The following is a 20,861-nucleotide window of genomic DNA, read 5'->3' as shown; positions in this document are numbered from 1 at the left end:
ATATGTAATGCGAATACTTAATCATCATTCTAATCTAATTATTTAGTATGTATTTAGATCGTATTCAGGATGATAAAAACAGCCATCGTAATCTTCTTTTAATGCAAATATTCAATAATATAACTATTTTCGAACATTTTGCGGAAAGTTCATCCTGTAAGTAGTCGTATACCAAAAAAATATATTGTGCAAATACTTAATCATCATTCTAATCTAATTATTTAGTATGCATTTAGATCGTATTCAGGATGATAAAAACAGCCATCGTAATCTTCTTTTAATGCAAATATTCAATAATATAACTATTTTCGAACATTTTGCGGAAAGTTCATCCTGAAAGTAGTCATATACCAAAAAAATATGTAATGCGAATACTTAATCATCATTCTAATCTAATTATTTACTATGCATTTAGATCTTATTCAGGATGATAAAAACAGTCATCATAATCTTCTTTTATGCAAATATTCAATAATATAACTATTTTCGAACATTTTGCGGAAAGTTCATCCTGTAAGTAGTCGTATACCAAAAAAATATATTGTGCAAATACTTAATCATCATTCTAATCTAATTATTTACTATGCATTTAGATCTTATTCAGGATGATAAAAACAGTCATCATAATCTTCTTTTATGCAAATATTCAATAATATAACTATTTTCGAACATTTTGCGGAAAGTTCATCCTGTAAGTAGTCGTATACCAAAAAAATATATTGTGCAAATACTTAATCATCATTCTAATCTAATTATTTAGTATGCATTTAGATCGTATTCAGGATGATAAAAACAGTCATCATAATCTTCTTTTATGCAAATATTCAATAATATAATTGTTTTCGAACGTTTTTCAGAAAATTCATCCTGAAGGTAGTCATATACCAAGGCAACAAAGTATGTTTTTTAAACATATTCCAATTCATAAATATATGTATAATATTAGAAAAAAAAAATTGTAAAGCAGTTTTTAATATTACTGATATAGAATCATTGTCAGGATTATTGGAAAAAAACGTGGCACTGAGATAATAAACTAAGAAGAAAGCGTAAGAAGAAATCCGCGATGTTTTAACTACTAGGAAAGAAAACACTCTATTTCGAGAATGAAATTGAAACTGGAACTGAAGAATGGCATCAGCAACAATTTAAAACAAATAAAGATATACGTATTATATTCCGAGAGGCAAGTGGTAAATTCACGCAATTCAATTCTTAAAGTTCTTTTTAATGTTGAATTGAAATGAGTAGAAAAATAATTAATTTTATAAATGTGATGAAAATAAAATTATTACATATATTTTCCGCATTGTCATACATACAGTTCTTGGTCGTTTGTTACAATTGCTACGGAATCTTCAGATTTAATTTTATTTCAAATTTACTACCGAATGGAGGGTTCAAAATCGAATCAGAATTTAATAAACTTAATAATCAAACTTAATTTTATTATATTCAAATAAATAAATTTTAGCTATGAAACTTAAATAAATGTTTTGAATTTTTTTATGTAATACCATACCAAGAATATATACAATTTTCCAAATCCCTATACTTTTGGCAAAATGAAGATAATAGATAAATAAAGAATGCAAGAAATTAAAATGTAAAATGAATTCAATAAAATGAAATTTAGTTTCGGGGCGTTTTATATTCTTTCCAACTTAAGAATTTTTGAAAGAAAAAAATTTTATGATGGTCCGTATAAGTTTGAATAAAATGAAATCATTATATTCAGTTATATTAAATAAAATCATGAAATATGAAGAGATGAAATAACTCCGGATATAAAACATTTTACTGAATTTATTAATAAATACCCTATGCAGACTTTCAGGAAAAACAGAAAATAAGTTTATTTCATTTTTCACATTTAAGCAATGATAGGCCATTCTTTGGCCAGTAAGATGATTTTTACATGGCGACAGTAAAGAACTTTCTGGAACATATGAAGAGCAATTCGTTGTTAAACAAATGTTCAATTTATATAATAAGCTTCCAGTTTTGAAAGTAGAAGATTGCAATATTTTGATGGATCACGTAATTTTACGTGTGGTCAGCCAACAGAGACGTCAATTGACTAACAATTCTCTTCAACAATTTTGTACACATCATTTATGAGTAAATGTTCAACTCCAACGAGCTTACCGTACGCCAGAATGACTTAGGCGTATCTTTGAAAGAATCAAATCTCGAAGCCGAGACTATATAACTCCAGGTAACCAGATCTAATTTTAGAGAAGAGAAACATCCTTACAATAATAAACTCAGTGGAACCAATTTACTACAACTTCCATCACTTTGGCTGATTGAAAGATTAAAAAGTAAATAATGATAAGCCACTATCTAATTTTAGGGAAGAGAAACTTGATTACAATTAAAAGCTCTAAGGAACCTAATTACTGGAAGTTCCATTTGTTTGACTAATTTAAAATTTGAATAATGATTTTGTGGAATGCCGAATGCCTTTCTGCATGCCGAAAGACTAAACCGGAAATTGAAACGTTCTGTTCTTGTTTAGTCTTTCTATAGAACTCTTATTTTTAACAGAAGGCAAAAACTTACTTTTGCCCATGGTAAACTCATCTCCTGTCCTTAAAGAATTTAATAATTATGCTTACATTTTTCATGCACATCCAACCAGTTACAAGAGAAGTCTAAATCATTTGATTCTTGAATAAAATACCCCATCTCTGATCTTGTTTATTAAATCTCGTCGAATTTTAAAATGCTTAAACTTGAATAATGGAATATAATAATTGTATACAATTAAAAAATACTTTATTCCTTACAGAATCAACAGACTGAAATTTTGCAAGGAATTTCCAGATCTCTGCACGCCGAAAAGGGAATTTTTAGATTTTTGCCAAAGTCATTCCCAATTCTGTCTGAAGTATATGACAAATCCAAAGGGAAAGGTAATTTCACGAAATTTGGAGCAAGTATTTCATGACTAATTATATTTAAGTGTACAGAAGCGAATTACGTTAAATTTGCGCTTATAAAGTTATAATTTGCAAATTCCTATTATTTTTTAAATAAATTTATGAAACAGAAACGCTTTTTTTAGAAAACTTTTAATATTAATGATAAGCCACGATCTAATTTTAGAGAAGAGGAGGCATGATTTCATTTATAAACTCTATGGGACCTAATTACAGCAAGTTCCATTTGTTTGATTGATTTAAGGTTTAAAAGGTAAATAATGACTTTGTGAAATAGATAATGGAAGTCCAATTGTTGTCCTTTCTGTCTGAAGTATATGAAAAATTCAAAGGGAAAGGTAATTTCACGAATTTTGAAGCAGGTATTTCATGACTAATTATATTTAAGTGTTCAGAACTGAATTACGTTAAAATTGAGCTTATAAAGTTATAATTTATAAATTCCTATTACTTTTTTGAATAAATTTATGAATCAGAAACGCTTTTTTAGAAAACTATTAGTTTTCTTTTGATTTAACAAATTTATGGCATCAATCACTACGTCACAAAACCATAAATGCAATTAATCACACAGGTAAGTTCAAAGAATGAAATTAAACTCCTTATTAATCTTTGTTTTTTAATTTGCAAATTGGCGAGAAATGATAAATTTCTGTGGTTGGATTCAAAATAAATCTGAAATATGGAACTCACAAATATATTTTCTATTTTTAAAAAAATTTAGCATATTTTTATAAATTATATGCAATATATAAAAATGTTCTAAATTTCATATTAATCATACCAAATAATCTGGAAATGGAAATTTCCGGATTTATGATTATATTTATTCTATAAATCCAACTATTTCTCGTAGATTTTTATTATGAAGCTGTTATGGGTTTTTTTTATAAATCAGCATAATTTTATTATGTGATCTGAGGAAAGCAAATTAAGATTAATTTTTTTAAGAAATCAAATCTATTCATAATATTATATAGAAATGCTCAACAAGAATGGCACACATGTAGATTTAAAATATCAGCTGTCAAAAGCGATTGATTTCCCCTAAATAAGAATAAGGATTATTTTGCAATAAGATTCCGAAATAAAGCATCAACTAATAGAATACAGTGCGTGAATAGTTGCACACAATCTCTTTCCTGCGAATTCTCTCTGAGAGATCTGTACTAAATCAGCAGTTGAATACAGCTCAGTTGTAGAAAGTAACAGACGATTGACAGGCGTCAGCAGTTGCACACAATCTCTCTTCTGCGAATTTTCTATGGGAGCTTTATACAGATATGGTTGCTTATCACCGATTTACCGCTTGTGCTTATACCGCTTTGGCACTCGTGTTCTCGCACAGAATAAAGCATCTTTATATGCTATTGAGTTTGACGGATTCTTTTCACTGGACATCCATTATGGCGGACCTTATTTTTTTGATTTAATATTCTGTAAAATTATGCATCCCCAGAATTTCGGACAAGTGTCGTACAGATGATAAATGAAAATATTTTTCCATCGAAAAATTAAGATTCGATTTGGTTAAATCATTTCACATTTAAGGCTATGGAAATCGCCATAATCGAACATAGTAATTCAATCAACACTGCAGTTAGTTGTATATATATATATATATATATATATATATATATATATATATATATATATATATATATATATATATATATATATATATATATATATATATATATATATATATATATATATATATATATATATATATATATACATGCTATTAAATATGCATATACATGTGTATGCATATTTAATAATTTCGAAGCAAAATAAGTTAATGATATTTTGGTACACTTTCAATAGCAAAATTCTATATCTGTATCGAATTTAGAACCAAATCCCAAAATATTTTGCCTATGCCTTTTGATTCCCTTTTACTTTTACTGCCTTTAGATTCCTTTTTTTTCCCCCTTTTGATTCCCTTTTATTTTTCACTTTTACTTCTAAGCTTAACTGAAAACGCGCCATAATATTTAAGTATATAACCTGAATATTTTTCAGATGCCTGCCGTTACACCACAGGAGCTACCACAAAATATTTCTGATGTACGTTCGAGGTACCAGAAAATGGGATCTCAGCATCAATTTTTTGTAGATTACGTCATCTATGATGATGAATATCTGAGGTAAATTCGTTTTCTTTAAATAAAATTCGACAGATAAAACAAATTACTAAAGTTGTTGTGCTAAGCAGAAAAATGCTTTTTTTTCTTCTTTGGCATATGGAAATTGAAAATTATGGAAGAAAGATGTGAACTGGAGTTATTTCAAATAGAAGACGAAATATTTCTGTTTATTTTGGCAAACAGCTGGATGATACTTATCGTTGGAGTCGCAAAGCGATCCAATCCGATCCATCAATTGTCCAATTAAATTATTGGACAATTGATGAAGTTAATTATTACTATCCGCCTTTAGAGACTAGCTTGTTCACCTGGTTTATTGATTTTTAGACTGTAAAACTTTTAATATCGATAACACTTTTTTTTAAAAAAATTGCTTCCACTTTTGATAAGAATGAAAAGTATTGACTTAACTGAATCAGTCTACGACAAGTTATTGTGTCTGCAAATTAAAGCTGCGTGTACTGCAAAATAAGAATGAAAGTGAAATTTCTACTTGTGTTGCATTAATATCTGCAGAAAGCAATTCCTTATATCTTAATTTTAATCTTCAGAAAAAGACATGATTGAATGTTTTATTGGATGAGTTTGAATTAGTTGAATTAGTGAAGAAAGACTAATGTGTCTAACGGGCCGGAATTCAAAGTATATCTAATAAAGACCTCTAGAAACGCTTACATCTCATTACATGCCACTCTCTATAGTAAAATTGAATCGTCTGAAAGTATCAATCTGAATCCTGAAATCAAGAGATCCTGAAACGAACAATAAATTAAAATTCATATAAGCGAAAATAAATAGCACTATGATTAAGCTAAAAAATTTATTGAAATATGAAATTAATTGGCTAGATATAATAAAAGGGATATTAGGAAGTAAATTTCCTGTTTCCGCTAGGTACCTGCATCCACCCATATTGTATGTGTTCCTATTTTTTTTTATCAGTATGCAGTTCCGTATGTCAATAGATTTGTATTAAATTTTGAATCAAATACGTCAAAAAATTGTTGTCTCCAGGTCTGTACTTTCAAATGGATGTAAACACAATAACTTGTGGTGAATAGCTTATAAGCCAGTTAAAACTACGCTGCACGAGCTATTGCTTTTGCATTGTGGTTATGTTACTGGGCTGCAAACCACAAGGTTCTAGGTTCTATCCTCGCTCATACCATTCCGCCACAGTGGTGACCTCGGACGATGAACCTTCAACCTGCGTGCAGCTGTTGTGGCGCCATCTACCCGCAACCAAAGTCGTCAGACTCACTTGACGCAGCAACAGCAACGACTCACTCACACACGCTCGCCATAACGCTTGGCGCTACTCAAATGGGTACAGGCGCATTAGAATCAACAGCTAATACATCACCACTCAACAGCCATATCGTTCGTCTCACCTCCGACTCACTGGAGGGAGAGTCTATGGTGAATAGCTTATAAGCCAGTTAACAACTACGCTGCACGAGCAATTGCTTTTGTATTGTGGTCATGTTACTTGGTTGAGAACCAGAAGGTCCCAGGTTCTATCCTCGCTCATACCAATCCGCCACAAACTCATATAAATACAATGACTTAAATCAAAGAAATTTAGTATATAATCTTGTGATTACAACTATGATTTCGTATCAGATTTATTTTAATAGGACTGGAAAAAGACATCCAAAATGCCTATTCCCGTGATAAAATCATTAAAAATGTTAGATTCATTTACAAAGATCTATTTTTCATAATTATTATTAGCCATGTAAGGAGTTCGTAGCTTTATCCAGCAGCCACAACTTCATGCGTGGGATGGGAATAAAATCTTTATTAAAAAGTATGCGAGAAATTTTCTTGGAGAGTACTGCCGTTGGTTAAAAGAAAGATTTTGAAATAGATATTTTTACAATAGATACAGTTTGTATTGATACAGATAGATACAATTTGTATTTCAACTGTGACAACAACAAGCAAAAAAGAAAGATGCAAAAAGAAAAAAATGGTACTATACTTAATTTCTACATTTTAGCTTATTTTTTATTAGCTATATTTATACGAGATAAATTTATTATTTATTTTTCGCACCCGTTGAAAAAATTTTAATCACCAGAAAAATTGAAGAATGAATGACTACGCGAAATTTTGTTGTTGTTCAGATAGTAGACAAATAAAAATTCCTAAACGTATGATTAAACAATGTATTATTAAAATGAAATGCATAGAAAAGATGTTTTAATGTTTTTTTTAAAAAATGACTCATAAAATAATATTATTAATCTAACTCATTAAGGACATCAATTTTCTTCAGTTGTTAATTATTTTCAACAAACCAGCATCCGAAAAGCCTGCAGAGATTAAGATCTATAATACGAATTATTAGCTAATAATGAAATGCTATTTTTTTTCTTTAGTCCGAAACCGGTGTATGTATTCAACGTCCAAGGTCTACCCACAAACTGTTATGCGTTCAACACTGTTTGGAGAAATAGTTCAGCAGTCTTGGTTAAAGTTCCTCAAAGAACAGGTAACAAGTCTTTTATTTCTATAGTCTATGCTTATATAAAGGAAAATACGAATTTTCCACCTACAGTATTCAAACGTATTGGAATTCATTGTTAAACCAGCAGGAATGGTCTCCTAAAGGTTTTTTCGCATACTCTCTGATAAAAGTGTTATTCCAGAGACTGTCTTGCATAGCGTTGGAATACAATAATTATGAAATATTAACCTTTGGCGTAAATTTAGCATTTTTAATAAATCTATCGCGCGAACCTTGGCGAGTTTTTACCGATTAATCTCTGGTATGCGGTTACTGCCAATTCGGTTGATGCCAAAAATCAAAATTGTGTTTTAAATCCACGTTTCTCAATCTATTGAAATAGAAATTTGTTACAAAAGTACACTTGTAGTCACAAAATTCCGTACCAAATTTGATATATTTAAGCCCTTATTATTAAGTTATCGAGTTTAAATATTTTTGCGGTCAACCCCTTGTCGGATTTAACTCAAACTTTAATAAATGTCTATATTATAGAGGTTAAATCTAGACATATAGTATTGAAGACATATAGACTGTAATAAAAACAATACAGTACCGAATTTTATTTATTTACTTCTTCTCGTTTTGTGGTTATTGTTTTAAATTATATCCGAACATCCAGACAGACGGACTTTTTCTGATTGCGTTTTCTTCGAAATAGGATAGATATCAACAAATTTGGTATAAAGATCGTATACTAAATTTCATCCGTCTAGCTCGAAGTGATTTTATCTTTATAGCAGACAGACGGACATTTTCCAAAAATGTGTTTTTCAAGCTCGGGAAGGTCTAAATCTTGGAGATTCATCGAAACCATGAGTTCGAAATTTTTTGATTATTATAATACTTTTTTATACTATATATACGAGAAAATAAAAAAAGAAGAAAAGAACTCGCTTTTGGTATTTTTATGAGCTTTTAAGAAAATTCGAACCTTATTTTTTCTTGTTACTTTAGTATTAGAAGTATTGCGGGAGATATAAATAAGACAAAAGAATTTAAAAGTGAATGAGAGTCAAAATAAGAGTATTGTTAGTTCTTATTTTGGATATTTACAATTTCACTAATACTATTTAGAATCATCTACCTCTTACTTTCTCTCTTTCCCTCTCAGAAACCATATTTCACATTTAGGATACCACCAAACCTAATAAGTGAACTAATGACAGCAGTATACGAATGAATATTGTTACAATTCTGTAATACTGCTTCCTAACACGGTTAGTTCAATCACTGGAAAGACCGTTTTATGTTAAGCTATGTTGGATGCCGAATCAGTGATCCCAGAGCTTGGCGATATAGCGATGAATTTTCCGGCACAATAGATAATACTGCAATCTTTCAGAATTTTGGCGATAGAGCCAAAATGAACCGAAATATGTCTGATTGTTCCAGACATATTCGGTTCCAGACATATATGTCTGATTGTTCCAGTTCTTTTCGACTCCGAGAACTATAAAAGGCCGGTAGTTCAAGCCGAAGACAGTCGTGTACAGAATCGTGGAAAGACTGAAAATGCGAGTGGTTGGATCAGTCCAGCGAAGAGCAAGCGCAAGTGTGGAGTTCAAGCGATTTCTGAAATCAGCTGCGGGCGGAGTCCTGGTGTTTATTGTAGAAATAGTATCGAGGCGTGTGAGGAGTAGCCAGTCAAGCGGTTGGATACAACTTAAGTGAGAAGACACTGATTAATTGCAGACGTTTGGAGAGACCGTAGAGAGTAGCTACGCTTCCTGCTGAATTCTGTTTGGTCGCTTTGTGTGCTGTGATTGTTATTGCTATGAACTTCTTAAAAGAACAATCAGCTCAAAATATTTGTTAAATAATAATGCGCTTAACTTCTGAAGTTGAGTATCTGTTCAATCCAAAGGTCTATCTTTTAGGATCTTAAACTTAACTATATTATTTTTATTGAACGCCAGTAATTAAAGCTGTGAAAAAATGAGGGGAGTTTGAAAGACATTTCGAAGACCAATTAAGCTCAACGTTGTCTCAGACTATTTAAACTACATATAAATTTGTAATATTTTTATGATATATTTGGGTGGAGTGCTGAGTTTAATACAAATTTAATAATCAAAAAGCAATATAAGGATTTAGATTCCAAAAAATGTTTTAAACGTGATGATGGCAATTTTAATCATAATAGTTTTTTTTTTCCTTTTCAGATGTACTTTTAACAAATGGGTATAATTCAAAAACTTTGTTCGTCCATAGGTTTTGAGATGTTACTGAAGACAGACGAGAGCCAAAACTTTTATTTATCGACTCCAAACGTCATCCAGATGGCAGTGCATTCACCTTTCATGATGGTAAATCCCTTCACAGAAGGATTCTCTGTACAATCCTGCTCGACTTACAAAATGTATCTGGACAAAGTAAATAACTTTGACATATTAATTGTAACTACTCAATAATTTAATATATTTAATAATTGTTTTTCTTTTCTTTAATTGGGCATTTTTTTTTCATTAAAGATGTTAGTAAAATTGTGTGTGTTACCGTCAAAATGTATAGATTAATTACTCCTTAAAATATCTAGATATTTTATGTAGCAATAGAGGAAAACAGTTAAAAAGTATAACTTATTAATGATTCCACAAATCAATTAGTTGTTCTGTCAATCAATTTTAGACAAATTACAAAATAAAAGCACAATTTTTATAGGTTAGTAGGATCATAATCATATTTTAAAAACCTTGCACTTAAATACAAGAAACACAATACAAGAAGTATAGTAAAAAGTAATTGTTTGTGTTACCGTTAAAATACTCCTTAAATATCTAGATAGATCAATTACTCCTTAAAATATCTAGATATCTCATATTACAGTAGATGAAAACAGTTAAAGAGTAGAACAAATTAATAATCCCACAAATCAACTAGTTGTTGTATCAATCAATTTTAGCCAAATTACAAAATAAAAAAGTTAGTAAAGTCACAATCATATTTTAAACACCTTGCACTTAAATGCTAGAAACTTAATATATAAATTGAGTTAACTGTTAGTGTACTTTTAGTACAGTATAGTGTAGTTTAGTTAGTATAGTTAACTTAAAAGTAACTGTTAGTGTTACTTTTAAAATGCATAGATTAATTACTTCTAAAAGTATCTAGATATTTTTTGTAGCAATGGATGAAATAAGTTAAAATGTATAACAAATTAATAATTCCATAAATCAACTAGTTGTTCTGTCAATCAATTTGACACAAATTACAAAGTAAAAATACAATTTTTATATTTTAGTGAAGTCACAATGACATTTTAAACAATGTGCACTTGAATACAAAAAACTTAATTCGCGAAGTAAAATAACTCAAATAACTCAAAACAATACAAAGGCAAACTTAATGTAAAAAAGTTTTTTTTTTAATTTAACTAACCAAAAGCCATTTGATACACTTTAATGGAGCATAGACAGGTATTGACATTTTATAGACATAAACAATTGACTCCTAAAGCACCTGAGAATTTTAAGCTTTGACCTGTTAATAAGTATGACCAAGTATTTCATTTCACTTTTCACTTATGAAACAAAAACAAAATTTAATTCCTTCGTTAACAGGATAAATAAGCATATCTATTATTTCACAAAAAATTAGTCATTTTTTAAAATAATGGATTTTATACTTTAACGATATAATACATATGTTTTATTGAAATAGGGATCAGTTGATTTACTTTTTTTGTGATTGCAAAATATTTATATTCTGCGAACAAAAAAAAAATTAACCAAATTTTTGCATTTTAATAATAAAGTAGATTTTAATATTTTAACATTTCGATGAAATCAATCCCTTTTTACGAGTTTTGAATAATTTATGAATAAGAAAAAATTTTCCGTGACTAAATTATATTTTAAAATCAACAAATTTAGTATCACCCTATAAAGAAATTGTTATGTAAAAAAATTTATTATTAAATTTTCTACCTTTAAATTATACGCTTTATTTCAAAAATTAAATAAATCTTATATAAAATTTATATCATGGTAATCACTAAAATTCTTAAATACGACATTTACATTTATCCTTTGTATTTAGAAAACTAACATTAAATTGATTTTTGAGTCTCATTCCAGCGAAATAACTGAATTTGTGATTGCGTGTATTTGGAACTTTCTACTGTCGTATTTTTAGTGTGTGTAGGGAGGAGGATGGGTATTTAAAATCTATGACAGTATCATGTTTTTTTAACTGAATTTATATATTTTTCATAACACGTAGTGGATTTAAATGACAGTTTACACTGGATGCAATATTATAATGATCATTTTTCGCACATATAAGGACTTGTTTTAAGTGCAACCATAATGGTTTACGTTGCATAATTTTTTATAATGAAATTTTGCTGCGATATAATTTTTATATTTTTCTTATTCTTACAGACCGAAAAAACCCTTCTTCCTGCTCCTTATCCAACCAACTGCATAGATTATGAGAAAGCGTGGAGAAATCGAGGGGGATATGGTCCTCTCAACCAAGAGGTGAGCCATAAAACAAACGTACTGCACAAAATTTATAGCTATCTGAAAATTTATGATAAAGCTATTTGATAACGGAACAGACGCGCCTTTTTCTTTTTTTAAATCATACGAATTAATAAAAAAAAGTGAAAATATTAAACTATTAAAAGCGATATTTTTAAATTAGACGAAATGATCTCCCCTTAACTTTCTTGCATACTCAGAAATACAGTTGTTGGATGGCACTAAGTTTAATAGTTGACACAGTTTAATCTTTGGCACGAATTTTGCATTTTCTTGTAATCCATCGTGTGATTCTTGGTGAAATTTTTGGCGATTAGTTTTTGATATGTGGTTATAATATCCAAAAATCGAGTTCGTGTTTCAGGTGCATTTTTCTGAACCGATTACAGCAAAAATTTGACACAAAACTACACTTTCAGTCACAAAATCAAATATCAAATTTGATATATTTAAGTCATTGAGTTTTTGAAAATATCGCGTTTACATGTTTCTGAAATTACAGATAGACAGTCAATTCCTTGCTGGTTTTGGCTCAAAATTTGGCAGGTGTATACACTATAGATATTAAATCTGTGTACCGAATCTTATTTATCTAGCTCTCTTCGTTTTATAGTTATCGTGTTAACTTATATTCGATCAGGTGGACTTCCTCTGAATAGATTTCACTCAAAATCTGATTAGAAATCTGAAAATTTGGTGTAAAGATCGTATACCAAATTTCAACCTTCTAGATCAAAGCGTTTTTGAGTTATCATTATCACAAACAAAAATACAGACGGACGGACATCTTTTTTTAATGTGTTTTCGAACTCAGAGAGGTCTAAAAGTTGGAGATTAATCGAAATTTTGAGTTCGAATTTTTTGACAATTGATATATTTTCTCTATGATATGTATAAGAGAAAGTAAAAAAATCATTTGTCTAAGTTACCAATGATTTTTTAAAAGATTGGTAAATAATGGGTTGCAACAGAAGACTTTACCTTTTTGAACAAATTAGTATGCTTACTAAATTTTAACTCTGCGATAAACCCTGCGCCTAGAAAGTAAAGATTCTCAATTAGTGGGAACGGACAAATGTAGAAGGAAAAGTTGAATTGTGTATTTTTGTGAAAGTTTTAGATGACAGATCTAAATATGCCATGTCTCTTTGAGAAAGTATAAAATATTGAATATACAAATGAATACAATTAATAACAGAAAAAAAGGATACATTTATGGATTTGAAAAAAAATGCACAAGTAAAAGAAAATTTTTGGTTTTGAAATCAGCTAAAATACTATTTTTTTTATGACAGATTGCATTGTCAAAAAAAATCTTTATCTACCGATTGAGAAGTAATTTTTAATTTTTCCTTTTATCTTTTTTTTTGTTTGTTTGTAGATGTGTATTGAAGAATGTGCATTCAATCGATCGATCGAGATTGCTGGTTGCTTCAACCCTACATTCGTCGATTATCCGAATGATACTGCGCCATTTTGTTATGATGGTGAGTATCAATCTTCCTTCATCTTTCTTTCCTTCCTAAACTTTGAAATATAATTTGATTTCAGAATGGAAACTTATTTTATAAAGCCAATGACATGCTGTTAGTAAAAGTATTTGATAGTAAGAGAAACGCGATGCAGAGAACATCATTTCGTACATCAGGTACACAATTAAATAGGCCTGCCTATAATTCTAGTATATTAAATATGAATAACCTAAATTCATTAAAATTTTATTAGAAACATCAGTAATTAGCTATGAAAAACCAATATATAAATACAGTTTAATTACAAATACCAATGATTAAATTAAAAGTGAATTGCTAATATTCAGAGAAATGCAATTACAAGCATCAGTAATTAAAAATGAATAGCCAATAACTGGAGAAATTTAATTACATACATCAGGAATGAAATATGAATAGCTAATATTCAGAGAAATTTAATTACAAATACCAGGAATTAAATTAAATATGAATGGCCGATATTCAAAAAAATTCAGTTATAAATACCAGGAATTAAATATGAATAACCAATAATTGGAAAAATACAATTACAAATATCAATAATTAAAATTGAATCGCCAATATTCAGCAAAATTTAATTACAAATACCAGTACATTTAATTCGAATAGCCAATATTTGGTGAAATTTCATTACAAACGCCAATAATCAGAAAGCTTCTTAATGAAGGATTTCCAAAGCGCTATATATTCGAAAGTACTACACGTACAAATATGAATGGTGTATACAAATAACTGGAAATTCTCTTAGTTTTCTGCACACTCTTTTATTGTGCTATGAGCGTTCATACCCAGGCGGTAGGTGAACTCGTAGCGTCATTCTGGTAATGATCATCCCTGGAGCAATGTTCTATTTCCTGAGCTCTTTCAATATTTTTGGCAATAGGGGTACATAAAAAGGTCCTTAATGTACCCGAAAAGACGCCCTATTGGAAAATAAAATCACTGAAATTATCAACCAGTTACAAAAAAACAATCATAACTTATATATATCCAGGTAATTTGTACTAGTCACATTCTTCTCACAAAAAAAAAAAAAAAAATGGTCTATATACCTTATTGTGTGAAACTGCACACACACATAAAAAAAAAAAAAAAAAAAAAAAAAACATCTACTTTTAGTGGATCTCTTTCAATTATCTCAATCGCTCGTGGAGTTTTAGTGTCAAATGAGTGGAACGAGTTAACTAGCGCCTAGAATTGTGTCGTGTGACATAAGAGGCGCACATAATACATTTGTAGAGCGAAGAAAACTTGATGAATCTGTAGTTATTTTCACGTATTACTCATATTAGCAAGAATAATATTTTTAAATATATAGTGTTTTAGAAGTGAATAATTTTTTTTATAATAACAATGAATTTTAAAGGTGAGCTTTATAATTTAAAAGAGCTGTTTCTTTAGTATAATAACGCGAAGCAGCAAGTATTGGCTGCTTATGATTAGAATATTACTTAAAATTGTGGAAACCTCTAGGGAAAAACGCATTTTTGAGATTTGATGGCTCATAACGACAATTTTATTAAATGAAATATCATAAAGTTATATATCATTTTGAAAATAATTTAACCAAGAGTTAAACAAAATAATTTTTAAAATATATATTTATAATATTTACAGCAATAGCAATATTTATTTACAGCAATAGCAAAGAAGTAAAAGGAAACATGGAAAAAGTGAAAAATTCTCACATTGTAGTTATTATTTATTTGGTTAATATTTAGCATCAATTCCGACCTTGCAACATCGTCCAATTGAGTTCACTAATGCTTTTGGCACTTCAACTGTTACAATATGATATCATGTCTGAACTATTGATTCATTTAATTGAGTTTTATTGCCGGATGGACTCTTTGTAACAAGTTGTATTAGTCTGCACTATAGATTTTCGATTGGGTTAAAGTTCTAAGTTTTTCCCAGGCCATTTTCATAGTGAAATACAATTATCTTAAAGCCACGTCTTATATAGTAACAACATACCAAGAAGCTTAATCCTAATTAATTATAAATTCTCCATTTTTTAGTAAAAACTCACTTAGGAAAGGCAGCCATTTTGGAATAAGTATTTCGTTTTTGCATTTATGAGCTACATTTAAATAATCAATGGGCACATATATTGGCTACGTTCAAAAGAAAAAAAAATTGTCTTATCATAAATATTCTTTTTTTTCTGATCTTTAAGCTATAACTTTTAAGAAATCAAGATAATTGAACATAAATCAATGTATCACATTCTCGGTTAAGTTACTTTTAAACCATATATAGCTTTAGAATGTTACTGTAAATTATACTGTTATGAACAATAAAAACTCCAAAATATATTTTTTTCAAAAAGTGTTTCGCAATTGTGACCATAATGTAGATCACGTAATACATACAACATGCGAAGAGTTGGAATTTAACACATACTGTTGGATTTGAAGACTTTCGAGTGAATATGACTGCAAGTGACAAGTGAGTTGATGCAGCAATGGTGATGACTTTGAAAAAACTCTAAAGAGGAAAAATCTTTAGAAATCTTGGAAAAAAAACTTTTATCTACTGTAAAAAGCTGATTATCGGAATGAATGAATTAAATATTTAAAAGTACAAAAATTTAGATTTTTTTAATCTCCATATTAAATCAGAATTTTTTTTATTTGAAATTTGTCACTAATCTTCACTGGACATTAAATATTATTTTATTACTATTTTCCTAAAGATCATGCTTAGATCTTTCTACTGTATGCATAATATGCAGGTAAATAAAAATGAATTTCCCCACTAAAATGTAAGGAATGAAGATTAGTGACAATCAAACACTAAAATAAACGTCCTTAATTTGAGAATATCTGATTTTTGATATTACATACAAGGTAATTTGAAAGGGTTCCGACAATCTTTAAAAGTAGGTCAGATGCAACAAAGAAATAAGTTTTACCTAGTTTGGGGGAATTTTTATGTGCATTAGATTACGACAGAAGAAGGATAAAAGAGTAAATTAACATGGACATATTTCCCAAAAGACGATATAAAACAGTTTGTGCATTAAGTCACAGAAGATGCTTGCAACATGAGAATCCTCGATCACAGCGTGTTTTGATTATGACAAGTTCGGTTTCACATATTCTTTGGTACATACATTTCGGAAATCTTTCACCTTAGCTCTCAGGTACACTAATGCATACTTGCTATCGTAGCATTTTTGTGTATCTCTAACCCACTTTCTCTACACTATAAATTCACACTTATAAAGATAAGAAATTTAATAGAGGCAAACATCTACTCACAGCTGATAATATATTGGTACTAACTTGAAACACTTATTGTTCTTCGATGAAGTCACCAGCGTTTTTTGCTATTAAATTCTAGCGAGGTGCAAATCATAGAAAAAGTGAAGCAGTACCACATCTGTTGATAATGAAAAGCTCGATAATCTAAGAATCTCTGGAATAGCTTCGTAACAATTCTCTCACTGAATGTATCACTGTAATTAAATCTCTTACACACTGAAGCTGGGATTTGCTCAACCCGAATTCGAATTCCAGTGATAATGATTTTAGTCTCGAAAGAGGAAATCGCTTCGTAGCATTCTCTCCTTGAATGTTCCAAGATTCTTAAGCCGATAAGTTGTTCTATCTGATTCATAAACATAACTTCAAAGATTACTACTTCTTCCATATTCACTATAATTGGATTGCTGCCAATAAATTTCCAATCCTTTTGCACTGAGATAATAATATTTATTGATGGCTAATTTATATTTAGAAAACAAAATATCCTACATAAAATTATTTGCTATTGGCATCTGGATTTTTCTGCTTTGAGTTGCTCTTGGATGTTAATTATAACTCGTTTTAATCGCCCTATATTTTGTGTCACTCATTGTCATATGTATGTATGATTTCTTTTATAGGTCCAAGCTTAGAAGATGTGTTTGAAGAGTGTACAGTAAAATGCCAGCCTGCATGCTAGTAAGTTGCATTTAAAATAACTTGTAAAAAATGTATGTTGAATTATAAATATATATTGAAAAAATAAAGATTCATCCTAAAATTGAAAAATGTATGTATTTGTAATGCAGTGAAAAATATTCACTTACGAATCTGCTTAGCTTAGAAAAACTGTGGGATAATATTGGAGAATACATTTTTCTATTTTAAGATGAACCCTTTTTCAATGCACAGAAAAATAATTTTAATCGCATATATCTCCACAATTACACAAATAACTTCATGAAATTTTTTCCTGTGCCTTTTTTATGGTATTAAGTACAATGTTTTAATTGATCTTTTTAACCGATCTCTTTTAATTTTTGAATTGTTTTTGTAACTTTCTTACTTCATCTCTAGAGTATTGCAGGTTGTCTCAATAAGTCCACGTATATAATTGGTATTGACATATCACAATAAATTTACACTTTATTCTCAAAACAAGCGACTCCCCTGGCTATACTAGATGCCGTTTTGAATTTCAAATGCTCAAAAGGACTTTACCGATCACCCAGTGTATAAAAACTAAATTAAATTTAGAATAATTATGAAGTAAGTAAATATTAAAATAACCCACTTTCTAACCATGTAATATTAAATTTCGAACAATTATTATTTTTTTAAGGGATGATTTTCGCTGAACGGGATAGTAACTTCTGAAGAAAGGTTTTTCATTTTTGTAAGGTTTATAATTTCATGAACTGCTTGAATTATGGTAGTCTGTTTGAAAAGAAATAAAATCCAGGCATTAGACTTCAATGCCGGCATCTTGGCTTAGGGGTAGCACGTCTTCCCCGTGTTCTGGGCGTCCCGGGCTCGAGTCCTGGTTCGGGCATGGTTGTTTCCTCCTCTGTGTTCTATCTGTGAGGGGAGTGAATGAGCCCCCCACCTGTAAAAAGGGGTTATTCAATCGAATGTGTGTGTGTGTTATCTTCCTTTGAGCTAGAAGTCAGAAGTGTGTGTTATCTTCCTTTGAGTTAGAAGTCAGGGGTCTTTACCCTCAGAAGCTACTGCACCCCCTTCCCGTGGTAAAGCATGCACAACATCATCATTAGACTTGAAATAAAATCTGTTTGTAGAAAAAAAAATTGAAAAAATCCTTTTTAGTTATTAAAAAGGTTTTCTTAATATTTTCTCTAAAGATGAAATGGCATGACAAAAAGAATTTGGAAAAAGTAATATTATTCGTCATCAGAAAAATTCTTTAAACTTCATTTAAAAATATCTGATTTATCAGAATAATATCAAAAACTAGGGTTTATACAAAAGCCGACTTTTTGAAAAACCGGTTTTCGAGTTCAATCTTCCAAAAAAATGGTTTTAGCTGGTTTTCGAATTTTTGTCAAAGTTATATAGAATAGGGAAAAATATTTTATTTAATTTATATAAAATAACAAAAAATAAAATCAATATCAAAGTCAAAATATAAAAAAAAATTAAGAATTACATAATCATATTTCTTACACAAAATAACGAAAACTCAAACAAAAATGTCAAATAATATTTATATTATTTTCACTAATTTTAATTTCTCCTAAGAAAATAGGATTTTGAAAAAACAAAAAATATTCACTGAATGGTGGCTAAATCTTTATCTTATTTTGGAACAATATTGCCTGAAATTGAAAATACTCGTTTTCACTAGCTACTGAGCTGTTTTATAGTTTCCAGGGCATCAAATAACAAATCTAAGTTTTTTGTTCTTTTATTCGTTGTCACAAATAATTAAAATTCATTTTTCAGTGTCTTCGGATTTGTAAGTTTTTCTTCAAGATCTTCAAGAAACTTATGAATTGCTTCTTCCATGGTTTCTTTTTAAAAAGCATTACTCTCTGATTTGCTCTTCATCAGAATCGGTTTCCAAATAAGAATCTGGAAATATTCTAGACAATATCTTTCCAGATAACTTAATAATTTCGGTTTTTGAAGCTAAAGAAAGTACACTAGATTTCTTCGAACTAGAAATGTTTTGTGTATTTTCAAATACAGCAAAAGAGTTCGTAATTCTACTTGTCTTCTTTCTTGAATTCGTTCTTCTAAAGCATATAATAATTTCAAACTTATTTCAGAGTTTAATTTTTTTAGTTCAATAACAGAACTTCAAATATACCTTCACTTGTTAATGAATTGATATCTCATCGCCTTAAGCCTTCAGCTGCTTGACGAATCGGTCTCAACCGATAAAATTCAAAATATTTGTTTGCATTTTTGAAGACGAGAAATATCCAGGCGTTTCAAAAAACCATTTTCTAAATTTAAAAACCGGTTTTCAAATGTGACAAATTTACTTTAAAAAACCGGTTTTTTAAAACCGGGTTTGAAAAACCGTCTAACCCTATCAAAAACATATGAAAAACAGATATATTTTCATAAAAAAATAAAATTCATAATATTAATTGAGGAACAGCCAATATAAATTATTTGAAAATGAAGGAAGAAGAACTACAAATTGTATCATTAAATAAATGATAATGTTAAATGCTAAAATGATACACAATTAAAAGTGAAATTTTTAGAATTCTTTAATGCATATTTTGTGCTAAGACAGGGAAATTTTTTCGAATAACACGTTTCAAAGAAATACAATCAATTTTTAATATAAAATATAATCTATTGAAAGAATTTATTATTTTTTAATAGCTGATGCTTTTCAGATATTTTATTTTTGTACCTTTCAGTGAAGAAGAAATCCGAGTAAGAATTGAAGAATTTGCTTATTCTAATATAGATGTAAGATGTTTCCTGATATATTATATTAGATATGAAATTTATAATTTTGTTAAGTTTTGGCAATCTACAGGAGTTATAATAATTTAACTGATAAAACAATATAAAAAGATAATTGATACAAATAAGGTTAGTCTCTTTAACAAGGTGAATCACATGTAGGGTATCCTAAAAGAAGGTTTATAAAATTTCAATAGTATACCAGGCATAAAAAACAAATTATTTTAGCAATCGAGTGTTAATTAATAAGAAAAACGAGGTTCATTACAAGAGATTTTTTTTGACAGTGAATTAAGAAAAAAAAATTATTTCAAAATTTTAAGTGCTGAAATTATTTTAAATTCCTAAAACTTTAATTACTTTTAAATTTTCAGATTTTATTTTACCTAATGTTTGTTTTAAATAGGTTTTGTTTGGATGAATTTTTCTTTTTTTGTCGTTAATTTTTTTCCTTTTTTACATCGCTAGTGACTTTTATAGTAATCACTTTCTCACAAACAAAATTCTTATAAAATTTATTTATATATTGCAGAGTTTTATTATATTGTCACGTTTATAGGC

The 20,861-nt window shown here is 29.1% G+C and overlaps 1 protein-coding gene across 1 annotated transcript in view; it reads left to right on the top strand.

Moving 5' to 3' along the window:
- Positions 1 to 20,861, top strand: part of LOC129962818 (uncharacterized) — a 29,444-nt gene that overhangs the window by 5,701 nt on the left and 2,882 nt on the right. Inside the window, exons 2-8 of the mRNA XM_056076817.1 lie at positions 2,795 to 2,918; positions 4,971 to 5,095; positions 7,480 to 7,592; positions 9,822 to 9,982; positions 13,476 to 13,581; positions 17,498 to 17,555; positions 20,252 to 20,303. Coding sequence (XP_055932792.1) covers positions 2,795 to 2,918; positions 4,971 to 5,095; positions 7,480 to 7,592; positions 9,822 to 9,982; positions 13,476 to 13,581; positions 17,498 to 17,555; positions 20,252 to 20,303 — 739 coding nt within the window. The remainder of the gene's footprint in view (positions 1 to 2,794; positions 2,919 to 4,970; positions 5,096 to 7,479; positions 7,593 to 9,821; positions 9,983 to 13,475; positions 13,582 to 17,497; positions 17,556 to 20,251; positions 20,304 to 20,861) is intronic.

This window comes from Argiope bruennichi, chromosome 3 (assembly GCF_947563725.1).
Source record: "Argiope bruennichi chromosome 3, qqArgBrue1.1, whole genome shotgun sequence".
NCBI lineage: Eukaryota > Metazoa > Arthropoda > Arachnida > Araneae > Araneidae > Argiope > Argiope bruennichi.
Note: the sequence above shows the minus strand (reverse complement) of the source record. Positions and strands in the feature narration are given on the sequence as shown.